This window comes from Micromys minutus (genome assembly GCF_963924665.1).
Source record: "Micromys minutus genome assembly, chromosome: 10".
In the NCBI taxonomy this organism is placed as follows: Eukaryota; Metazoa; Chordata; class Mammalia; order Rodentia; family Muridae; genus Micromys; species Micromys minutus.
The window spans coordinates 21975792-21987639 of NC_137979.1; the positions used below are offsets into that span (position 1 = coordinate 21975792).

Here is an 11848-nt window from a genome sequence, read left to right on the forward strand (position 1 = left end):
TTAGTATGCTCTTCCCTGAAGAAAAGTATTTATCTTGCTCTTAGCATTTCTTAGTTGTCTGTAGATCTTTGTATAGGGTTGTTCTTGTGCCCAAAGGTACGTGTAGTCCTCATTCAGAAGAAATACATATTTGCAACAAACATCAGTCACTACATAATACCACAACCAATCAAAATGCAGAGTAGAGGAACCCAGTCCCAATGGATAGATTCACAGCACACTCCCACAGCTAAAGCTCAGGAACATTTGGGAAGAGGGGCCTGAAGGATTAAGAACCAGAGGATTGGGCTGGAGAGATGGCTCAGTGGATAAGCACACTGACTGCTTTTCCAGAGGTCCTGAGTTCAAATCCCAGCAACCACATGGTGGCTCACAACCATCTGTAATAAGAGCTGATGCCCTGGTTGTTTGTTTGTTTGTTTGTTTTTTGTGTAGCTGCCACATTTATTAACATTAAACACAAGACCCTCTTTTCCCAGACACTTTCCCCAGGCCACTTTCCCAGGAGCCATTGACAGAAGAGTTCCAGGCCCCTTGAGAAAGGGTCCCTCTCTGCTTCATTTCTGCCACATATTCTCATGCCTTGGCAGTAGCCTGCGTTGCCCCCAGGGCTGTGAGCTGCTGAATCTTCTGGCTCATCATTTCCACAACAGCTTGTTTCATGGCATGCTTCTGCAGAGCTGGCTGGATTTTCTCCACTGTTTGGTGAGGAAGTCTATCTTCCTTTTAAAGAAGTCCTTGGCACCCTCAGCTGTCTTCTCCATGTAGTTCCCACATCGATAAGCACATGTCCCACATCATGTAGCTTCCCAGGGACATACACAGAACTCGTCAGTGGGACCAGTAATTCTTCTCCCTCGTTGCTCTTGTTCAGCATGTTCAGACAGTCCTTGGCTTCCACATACTTAGTCTATGCCACCTTGGGCTGAGCAATGGACATTGGCAAAAACTCCACTTCCTGGTGCAGCTGGCTCTTGAGCATTTCCAGTTGTGGCAGATTCAGCTCCATGATGTTGATCGACTGCGCCATGTTGGGAAGGAGGACTGACTGCTAAAGAGCCTAATGCCCTCTTCTGGTGTATCTGAAGATACCTACAGTGTATTTATATATGATAAATACATTTTTTAAAAGAAAGAGACAACAAGGAACAGAAATATAGGACAGGTAGAAGAGGACAGACAGACAAGGAAGAAGAAATGTGGAAATGTGTGAAGAGAAAGAGATAAGAAACTGTGGGTGCTAGCCACTGGGAAATGTCTAGGAAGCAGCCAAGCATCATTTGCTGTCTTAGGGTTCTCTGAAGGAACAGAACTTATAGAATAAACACACACACATATGTCAGTTCCAGCATCTTGAAGTACTTTCTTTACGTTTTGTTCTAGTAGTTCATGGTTTCGGCTGTGACACTAAACTTGACTATTTTTAGTCATCTTTCTAGCTGGCTAGAGAGAGTTCTGCACGTGGGCATCCTGTTTTTGAAGACCCATTTGTCAGAGAGGATGTCTTCTCCCTAGTGTCGAATCCACACTTTGTCTAGAGCCGTTAGCCGTGGCTCCATGGGCTTGTTCCCAGCCTGTGTGCTCCAGCCCAGTGGCCTACGTACATGTCACCGCTACACTGTTCTGACTACTATAGATGCATAGCACACTTTGAAGTCTGTGTAATGGCTCCCGCTTTATTTTAACTGTAGTTTATTTTGTATATTCAGAGTTGCCTTTGGTTTTGGTTTGTTTTTTCAAATGCCACGAGAGAATCTTAGGACTGTTGGTCTGGGTTTGGGTTTGAGAATTTTATGATTTTTTTTTCCTGATTCTGGGAATAATATCAATATGAATTGATATTTTGAGAAAGTGCTTCGAATCTACAAAATGCTCGTCGTAGCACGAATGTTTTTAATGACGGCGACTTTTCCAGTCCATGAATCTGGGATGTCTTTCCGTTCTGTCCTAATACCCATCAGTGGTACTCACTCTCACCTGTACTGATAGTTCGGGAAGTTTAATTTTGGAAATGAGATTGCTCTGTTTGCTTCATTTTTAGATAATTGATCATTGATATTCAGGTGCCACTGATTTGCGGCCCGTGTGCTGCAACCTGGCTGCACCTGTTTATTAGTTCTAATAGGTTGTCCTTGGTCAAAGTATAGCGGGTCTTTACGCAGGTTACGTTCCCCACTAACAGTGATGGGAAGTCTTCTTTCTCCTTGTGGACGCCCAATGCTCTGTGAGTGTACTTGCCCATCTTTCTTCCGTGCCTGGGACGCTGAGCTGGTTGGTTTGTTTTTGTGTTGGCAGAAAGGAAAGAAATGAAAAGGAAACCTTATCAAGGGTCTTGGGTAAAGGCTGAGGAGTGAGATTAGGTCTGAGAAGACATGGTGGGAGTTCGATGCTGAGCTGGGAAGTGTGACTTCACTGCAGGCCACCAGGGATGTGTGAGAAAGATTCAGAGAAGCCTGAAGTTAATATCCAGTGTTAAAAGCCAGAATTCTCAGGCCCACTGGGTTCAGTCAGCCATGACCAGCGTTATGAGTGTATGTACAGTTTAAGAAAACCTTTGAGGAAGAGATTTTTGTTCCAGGAATAACATTATTCCTTGTTCCCTTTATCCGAATAAAAAGGAAGAAACAAAACAAGGTCTTTTCCTCTCACCTCCTCTCGCTTTGTATAACCAACTTTATTATTTAATCAGACTTCTTTATTAATGTATAAACTGTATCCTTCTGGGAAGAAAAGTAGATAGCAGGAATTCAAGGGTAAAAAAAGCACATAACTGGGGTTGGCACGGAGTTAGGACAGCTAAAACACAATAGGAACGATTGCTGTGTATTCTCCAGGGCTGTGTGCTGCGAAGCTGTCTGGTCACCAGAGGGTGTGGCCAAGGGGGACAAGACTGCAGACACATGGAGACAGTGGCCTCCTCTGGGGTTGAGATGGCCTCTTAGATGGTCACACTGTTTTCCACCATGCTGGGTCGGAGGTACTCATAGGGCAGGTCCAGGCTTGCATTTCGGACCTCAATCTCCTTGTCCATGATATCCAGTTCTTCCTGGAATTGCTGCAGCACAGCCCGGGGCCCGGGGCCTGAGAAATATTCCTCTTTATGCTTCCCCAGGGCCACCTAGGAGAGCAAAACCAAAATGGCTCAGGACCCTGGATCTCTCTCAGGCAAGAATACTGCCTGCCCCTTGGTCAAGCTGTCTTCCCCACCCCCACCCAGGTCAGGACCCAGGCATCTGTGTCTGACCATGACAGGCTGACGTCTGCCAAGGAACTTGGTGAATGTCATCTGCATCCGTGCCTGCTGGAGACAAGGCAACGCATCCAATATGTCCCTCTCTGTCACATCCTTGGAGATGGGTGGGGGCTTCCTCATGGTGCATGGACCATTTGGGATCCAGGCATACCAGTCCAGCTACAGGTAGAAAAGTCACTCAGAAATTCAGGTTGACTGCCCAGATATTTGGTGTTTCTCCCCGTCTCCTACATCCCAGGAGCCTGGGGAAGCAATGACACAGATTACCTGACCCAGATGCGTAGAAGCGTGCTGACCAGTACACGTGAAGATACACATGGTGACAAAACGACACAGCTGATCCCGGGACTCCAAGGACAGGGGGAACCTGGGCGGAATGAAGAGGGGGCAGATTCGAGAGCAGCATGAGAGGTGGGTCTTAGGCATGCAAGAATATCTGGAGAAACACAAAGGCCTTGCTCTGGTCACGGCCTCTATTAGGCATGCAAGAATATCTGGAGAAACACAAAGGCCTTGCTCTGGTCACGGCCTCTATTAGGCATGCAAGAATATCTGGAGATACACAAAGGCCTTGCTCTGGTCACGGCCTCTATTAGGCATGCAAGAATATCTGGAGAAACACAAAGGCCTTGCTCTGGTCACGGCCTCTACATCCTATGACTCATACACAGTGTGCACTCAAAAACCGATGTGTAGTGGAGACCATTATTGAAAATCACAGCCAATCAGAGTTGTGGAACCCAGTCCCAGTGGATACATTTATAATGAATCCACATTATATACACACGTGTACAACTTCCAGCCTAAGGCTCCGGGATCTTTCCAAAGAAGGAGCAGAAAGAGTATAAGATCCGGAAGCTCTGGGAGTTTGCATGAGTCTGTGTCTCCTAAGAAGTCAAAAATTACACCAAAGGTCTCATGAACATGACTTCTTAAACATGGGCTGACCGAAGATGACAACAGACACGGTAAGTAGCAGGAAAAGACAGGAAGGCCTCAGCCCTACACAAAGGCGCCTAAGAAATGCTGAAGGCTGGAGAAACAGTCCTCCCCGGGGAAGAACACACCAACCGGTCATCCCATACCAAATGGGCGGCCCTGAAACCCAAAAACATGTAACATATACAGACTGAGAAGGGTGTTCAAGAATAGATGTGTGCGTGTATATACATATATGTACGTAACAATTAATGAAAGGGGGTCATGGATTTGAAAGAGAGACGGGAGAGGTACATGGATGGGTTTATAGGGAGGGGAAAAAAGGAAGGAAAAAAAATCCCAAAACATAAAAAGTACTAATTAATAAAAACAAATAAGCAAAACTGATGTATAAAGGATGGGCCATGGAGCTGTTAGAAAGGGTAGAGATGAAGAAGGGGAAATGTCTGAGAAAGATAATGGGTCTGGCTCCCAGTGCAGGAGGAGAGAGAATTCTGAGGGAGGATGAGAAGGCAAATGAGCTGCGGAACCCAAGGATGATCATTAGGGCTTCGCGGGCAGCACGCAGGGAAGTATTTCATAGAACCAGATGTGCACTGTTGACAGATGTGTGGCCAGTGGTGTAAGGAGGACCTGTGCCTTACCCTCGGTCCTGGGCCTCAAGCAGTCCGATTCCAGTGACCTCGAGGCACCAGTCCTGCAGCTCTGGGTCATTCTTCACATCTCTGTCACTCTTGTAGAAAAGCTCAACCATCCTTCTCACATATCTGCTCCCCAGAGAAGACAGCTCTCAGCCTCAGACCCAGGCAAGGGCTTTCGAGACCTGCCGTCTGACCCCTCGCCTCCCCCCACCTCTGTTGCTCTCACCGACTAATGATCTCCCATAGCCTGAGAGCATCCTGGGCGTACAGAGAAGACTTCACATCCAAGAGCCCACGGTCAGCCAAGTCATCCGGAGGACAAAAAGAACGGTAGGTCAAACATGAGGTGGCTCTCTGGAGAATGTCCACATGGCCTCCACTTCCTGTGCTCACCACCTGAGGGACAAACCAGGGTCCAGTCAGCCAGGTAATAGAATGTGGAGATTAGATCCAACAGGCCATTCAAGTATGAAGCAAATTAAGGACAGCCCTCCTGTGCAAAGCTGTGTTTAGAGGAAGAATATGTGAGGGGAAACGGCCCTGAGAAACTTCCAACATTGAACGCCCCTCCCTCTCCACCTGTCCCTTTTCCATACCAGATCAAAAATTCCCCATTCAGAGACAAGATTGTTCCGTGCCAGGAGGTTGATCTCCATGGTGTAGCGAAAGTGGGGAGCAAGGAGCTGATTGTGAGGAAAAGAAACGAGACACAGTCAAATCCGAGAAATGTCAAGATCCATAGGGGAAGGGGAATTTGACACCCTGTGATGAGAAGGGAGAGAGAAATATCTTCCCAAAGTCCTCAAAGGTCCAGGGTTTCACTACCTCTTTATATAATCTGTGTTTGCTGTCAGAATCCCAATGGTCACTAATCTCAAACCACAGATCCCAGTAGGATCCTTGAGCTCCCCCATTTGTCTTGACCAGTACTCATATTTTCTCTCTCCCTCCCCTCTCTCTCTGACTCTCCGTGTCTCTCTCCTCTCTTCTCTGTGTCCCCAAGACAGCCTTCCTTGTCAACAAGTTAACCAGTGACATCCATACTGACAAAATATCCTCCTCTGCAACTGTGCCGAGAGGAGAACGGGCCTCTCTCTTCAAACCCTTTCTTTTCCGGTGCCACCAACTCACACCTTTTTGTCCCTCCCCCACCTCACTGAATGTCCCCCCTCTCTATTGTTCCTCCTACCTCTTCATACAGGGTGGGGCTGACTAGAATCCTGTCTCTGGCTCAGTGCGCTACTGTGGCACCACACCTAGAGAGTTTCCTCCCGTAAGATGAGTTCAGCTACTTCTCTCTGCCGCTGACTGGAATACAAACCTCCAACCCCTTTCTCGGGTATTGCCATCCTCTACTAATGTTTTCAGACAGATGTCTACAAGTATATGGTCAGAGCACAGCTCTAGGTTCTCCTCTCCAAATCTTTCTCATCTCCTCCCACATGCTAATAACATTTCAATATTTCAGTAATACCTAATGTCCAACACAACCCACACCCCTTTCCTCCCTCTCCACTACAGAGCACTCCTTCTGAAATGTCCCTACACTTTCCCATCTATCAAACAACCCCGTCACTGTAAACTCCAACTCCTATGTAAAACGTATTCTTACTTCGTCCCTAGCTCATAGCAAGAGCATGCCTTCGGGGTTTCCATAGCAGGGCTTCTATGTGTGTGGCCCTGTATGTGCTCATACAGAGAGACTAAGATGGCTGCTTTGCCTTATATGCCCAAGAGCAGATCCTGAGTAGCTGCTTCCTGAGAAGTGTGTACTTTTGACAGCAGACGAATAGTGACAGATAACCTGAAATACCTTGTATATGGGATGCAGGCTGGGTAAACTCCTCATTGTGGCCACAGAGATAACCTCGGCCATTAGATGCCCCCTTAGCAGATGTGACTGTAGCTGGTGCAATTGGAAATCAGAGCTTCGGACCCAAATCTTGGCCAGGAGCCAGGCCATGGGAGGATCTGAGGGCAAGAAGAGCGGAGGTGGGGGGCATCCATGTCGAGGTGGCTGGAGCTAGACCAGAAGACAGAGAGAGGGCAGGAGCTGAGGACCTGTGTGTCTAACAGCCTAAGGATAATCAGTGTTAGGAAAGACATGTGGTTCCTCACACCTGAATGACCATGGGTAAGAGCCTTCCATCAGGGTGTAGCTTCAGCATGACCAAAGGGGCTGTCACATACTGCTGCTTAAAAATGATGATGTTAGGCTTGACCCCATCCAACAGGGAGAAATCAGCTTCAAACAGAGATCCGGCCTGTGGGATCAGAGCACATGGGCAGATAAAGAGGTGGGGGCTCAGCTCTTTCACCTTGCCAAAGCGCATCCTCTCTCTGACACCCAACGATTTTACACTCGGCAACTCATCTCCCCAGAGCTGATGCCCCTGGAGTACGGGTTGGTGCTTGAGCCTTCCTGAGTTGATGCCTTCTATCATGGACCACAGTTCCCAGTCTATGTCCTCCCCCCGACCCCCGGGTAGCCTAAACTTGTTGATTCTTCTGCCTCGGCCTCTAAGCACTTGTTTACAACTTGTTGGGCCTTGGTTTTCCCTCCAGAAGCTCTCCCTTAGGACTAAGGCTGAGCTCTCTCTCACGAAAAGGGAAGGGGTGAAGGTCGGGGGTCGGGGAGAGTGTAAAGGAGGTAAGACTACATCGATGATAATTTTCTGACACAGGTAATTCTGCCCCTCCCAGCCCCCCAACATCTGGCAATGTTTTTGATTGTCACAAGGGATGTGCCACTGACATCTAATAGGTAAGAGGCGGGGAAATATTACTAGAACCTTTCTACACAGGAGCGTACCCTACACCAGGGGATTATATAGGTCATAAGGATGGCAAAGTTCCAAAGTTGAGAAACTCCAAATGCTAACGAAACGTGCCACCACTTTGTATGTTAACCTAAAAAAGTGATTTAAAAACAGAATCCCTAAATCCAGATAGGAGGGTATCGATGTTGGAGTCACACAGGAGAGGAGGAGAGGAGGTGGAAAGCAAAGCGGTTGGAACCGTGGGAATAGGGTTGAGTAGGTAGGCTAAACAGGGACAGCTCAGCACCTTGAGCTCCTTCTCCAGCTCGGTTTTTAAGTATTCCATTCCTGGAGGCAGGACCAGCCGGGCTGGAAGGCACTTCGACCGCTTCAGGAGCATGGGGTTTGCACCGTTGAGGAACTGGTACCCAAAGAGAGCATCATCCTTCCAGGAATCACGAACCCGCCCTGGAGGCATTGGGTAGGAACAGGGTGAGCTCTAAAATGTGTTCTCCAGCTAACCCGTCACCTCCGGCCCTCTCTCCCCAGCGCTCTCAGACATCAGGGCTGGAATTATGAGTAAGAGACTTTAGGAAGCGGTGGTAACTAACCGGCCAGAGCAGTCTTTCTATGCGGAAGTATTTTCTGGTAATCTTCCAGTTTTTGTACACGACTTATAAAATCTAGAGTCCCCTTAATAGCAAGGTCCTTCAGCCTGTGCAAAAGAACAGCGTTCAAGAAGATCAAGAAAGAGCCCGCCTTGCGGCTTTAGGCGAAACCGCGCAAACTCAACCAAATACTCACACTTTGGCCAGAGAGAGGGAAAAATCTAACTCCTTGTCCTCCATGAATCTCTGGTTCCTGGGGAGGTCCCGTTCTGTGCTCCCTGCTACAGGCAGGATTAATCCCTCCTTCCAGGAGCCCCACCTGAAGGATAAATACGGAGCCCCACATAAGTCAGTGGTTTGGAGGCCCTGGAGGGCGAAAGACGGTTTTCTTGGACTCACCGATACACACGCCTTCTGTCCTCCAACTCCTGCTCTCGAAACTTCCTAAACAGGTTCTTAGTGTCATCGTTTATCTTCAGGGCTGAGAGAGGCACACACAAGAGTCTGCATCCTCTTGGGAAACCCTTCTGTGCCTGGGTTGCTCTATCTTTCTATCCCCTCAAGCTTGTCCTTTCTTTTCTCTTCCCCCAACGTCCCTGACCCATATCTCTAATCTTTCCCTTTAATTTATTTCATAACAAGCCCAGTGACCTCTTGTTTCCATCAGCGACATCGCTAGAGTCCTCACCAGTGCCCTCGGGTAGGCAGATAGTGTCCTTGCCCTGCACCCAACTGTAGCAGGGGAAAAAGGCTTCTCCTTGGGTCCCAGGGCCTTGCACAGTGATGAACTTGCAGAACCAGTCAGAATCCAATAGGCCTTTGTGTTTGCGCAGCTTCACCACCAGGAGGCGCCCTAGATGCACGGGGACGTCGATCTCCAGCTCTGTCTTCTGTGGGATAGGACACAGCTTCTAAGCAAGTCCGGAGTCCTCCGCGAGGGCTGCGGTGTCAGTGAGCCCTCGGAGAAGCTTGACTCCAATCGCCCTTCTAAGAAGCACTCACGGAAAGAGCCCTGAACCAATGGCGGCGAGGAAGGAGCGGGGCGCTGGGCTTCAGGCTACGCTGTGCACCTGCTGCGAGTCGCCGCAGCAGAGTCTCATCCTCGCCCCATCTTTCTGCCCAGCTCCTCTCTCCTGTTTCTTTCCCTGTCCCCTTTTCTGTCTCTTTTCCTTGCAGTCCGTCCACTTGCGCCTGCTATCATGCCCGTACCACCTTCTCAATGTTTTCTGGGGCCAGGCTTCCTCCTGTCCCCACAGTCCCCAGGACCCCAGCAGAGTCCCAGGTCCCTGGGTCTCTGAGAGGCCACCCAGTGGCCCGCACTCACCCTTCCCCGCAGTGGCCGCAGCTGCTTCCCAAGATCTGCCTCCCCGTGCTCGCCCACGAGCCACAGCTGCACCAGGTTGGTGGAGCCCGCCAAAAGCGAGTCTCCAGTGACCACGACGATCTTGTACTTGACCATCTCGGCTGTTCCTCTAGAGGGACCTGGGAGAAAAGCTGCTCTTAAGAGGATCTGATAAGCTGCCTCCAGAGAGCCACACCTAGACCAGTGCTTGGTGTATTTGAATTGCGCTGCCCACTCGCGTCCCTCCCCGACTAAGGTATCTGATTCCCACCTTTGCAGTTTCTAGATCGTTTCCCAGCAGTTTCCAAAAATGCCCCCCCCCCTTACTCATTTGGCAAGCGCTTCACGCCCCAGCCGGCGACATAAGCTAGCTAAGCCTCACACCCACCCAATTTTAGGGGAAAACAGAGAGCAGCAGGCAGCGGTGAGGGCAATGAAAAGGCGTTGGGTTGGGGCGTGCTTTTCCGCGGAAATGAGCTTACCATCTTGGCAAGGACAAAGAGTTTTGGTAAGGACAGGTGCAGTAGAGAGAGGTGTTTGTTTATTGCTCGAACTTGGAAGCCGGGGGAGAGGGAGTTTGGAATTTCCCTATGGTCTTGAGGTTTCCATTGGACCACCCCGAAACCTAATCTTTGAGGCCAAGGCTTTAGGCTGAGCGCCCATACTGTGCCAGGTGGGTGACATCAGATGCAGGTGGACAGACTGAAGGGAAGGAGAAGGGACAGGGATAGGAAAGAGGACTCCCTTCAGGGCTAAGGCTTCCCACCCCACCTGGCAGAGTTTGGCCCCCTTTCTCCTCAGAGTGTCCTGTGGCCCTCCTGCCGACCCTATCCTGCCTCTGTCTAGGTTCTCTGTCTAGGTTTTGCTTAAGAACTACTCTTGCCTCGTGGTCAGAGTCAGTCAAGACACATGGCTGACACTTGGACCTAAAAGTATACATACAGATAGACTTTCTCGGACAGTGGCTTGCCATTAACTTACAGTGGAACTAACTGGTGCTTGAAGGGTTTTGTGGAACAAACACTAAACGAAGCTGGCCTGGCTCTTTTCCAGTTTTCTCTCCGTCTTTTTTGTTGTTTGTTTTTGGAGACACGCCCACTGTCTCTTGTGTTCCTTTCACTGCAGTCAGCCCTCTGTGCCTGACACCTCGCCCTGATTATCTTCACAGCGGATCCCTAGGGTCAGGCTTCCTCTCCTCTTCCCAGTCCCCAGAACTCCTGCAGAGTCCCAGGTCCCCAGTCTCTGGGAGCCCAGCTCTGGCCCTGCTCTCACCCTTTCCAGCAGGGCTGAGGCAGGGTTTCTCTGTGTAGCCCTGGCTGTCCAGGAACTCACTCTGGAGACCAGGCTGGCCTCGAACTCAGAGACTCACCTGCTTCTGCCTCTAAGTGCTGGGATGAAAGGTCTGTGGCACCATGCCTGGCTTTTTTTTTTTTTAAAGGTTATCTTGACGACTTCACATCAGTATCGGGGCAGTGTTTTTAAATGAATCTTGCTTATACAGTCAGAGAATATTCTATTTGATTCTAATAAAAATTATGGCAATACATTATGGCTATTCTATCATCCCATTGCTAATGAGTTGCACAAATTTACAACAATCATAGTTCACACACGTAGTTGAAAGCTTGCGTAGCCTTTCCCCCCTTGAGACAGGTTCTCACTGTTTACCATAGCGCAGGCCGTCTCTGGATTGCAGCTTTTCTACATCGGCCTCCTGAGTCCTGAACAAGTGTTCTTTATCCTGGGAAGTGTGTGTGGGCATGAGTGAGTGAGTGAATGAGTGTGTGTGTGTGTGTGTGTGTGTGTGTGTGTGTGTGTAGGACAGAGAAGAACTTTGGGGAGTGTCTTTCTCTATTGTTCCCTACCTTATGTCCTCGAGACAAGAGTCTCTCGCTGACTCAGGAATTCACGGCTCATCTAGGTTTGCTGGCCAGTGAGATCTCTGGACCTGCTCATCTCTACTCCCCATGTGTGCTGGGGTCACAGGCACACAAGCCCTGCCTCGCTTACTTTGTGGGTGTTGAGGGTTGAAATTTCGTGCCTCCTGCTTTCAGAATGAGGTCCTGTCCATGTCCTTCTCTCCAGCCCCAGGCTTACAGTTTAGCAGGCAAGTGCTGAAATGTCATCTGTCACGCCAAAGGCATGCATGTCGCATGTCAGTCTTTTTGGAGGAGATAACAGGATAAGTACCCTGAGAGGTCAGCCTGGGGGGCTGGACCTTGAAGAGCTCCTGCCTTCTCCACCTCATCCCCAGTGCAACAAAGCTCAGAGGTAGGGTCTTTGGGAGGTCACTGGTTCCAATTCCT

At 49.3% G+C, this 11848-nt stretch overlaps 1 protein-coding gene and 1 pseudogene across 2 annotated transcripts; both read right to left on the reverse strand.

The window, feature by feature from the left end:
- Positions 1-576: 576 nt before the first annotated feature.
- On the reverse strand, positions 577-1030 carry LOC308426434 (prefoldin subunit 5-like; annotated as a pseudogene). The gene has a single exon. The product of its transcript is annotated as a prefoldin subunit 5-like (transcript).
- Positions 1031-2938: 1908 nt separating this feature from the next.
- LOC308426433 (polyunsaturated fatty acid (12S)/(13S)-lipoxygenase, epidermal-type) lies at positions 2939-9659 on the reverse strand (the record flags this gene model as incomplete). The annotated part of the gene is made up of 14 exons (XM_080924178.1): positions 2939-3118; positions 3245-3412; positions 3521-3620; positions 4837-4959; positions 5060-5229; positions 5430-5516; positions 6647-6856; positions 6954-7097; positions 7900-8060; positions 8204-8307; positions 8397-8519; positions 8600-8681; positions 8889-9090; positions 9525-9659. The coding sequence occupies 14 exons, from the start codon at positions 9657-9659 to the stop codon at positions 2939-2941; spliced, it is 1989 nt and encodes a 662-aa protein (XP_080780304.1).
- Positions 9660-11848: the final 2189 nt, after the last annotated feature.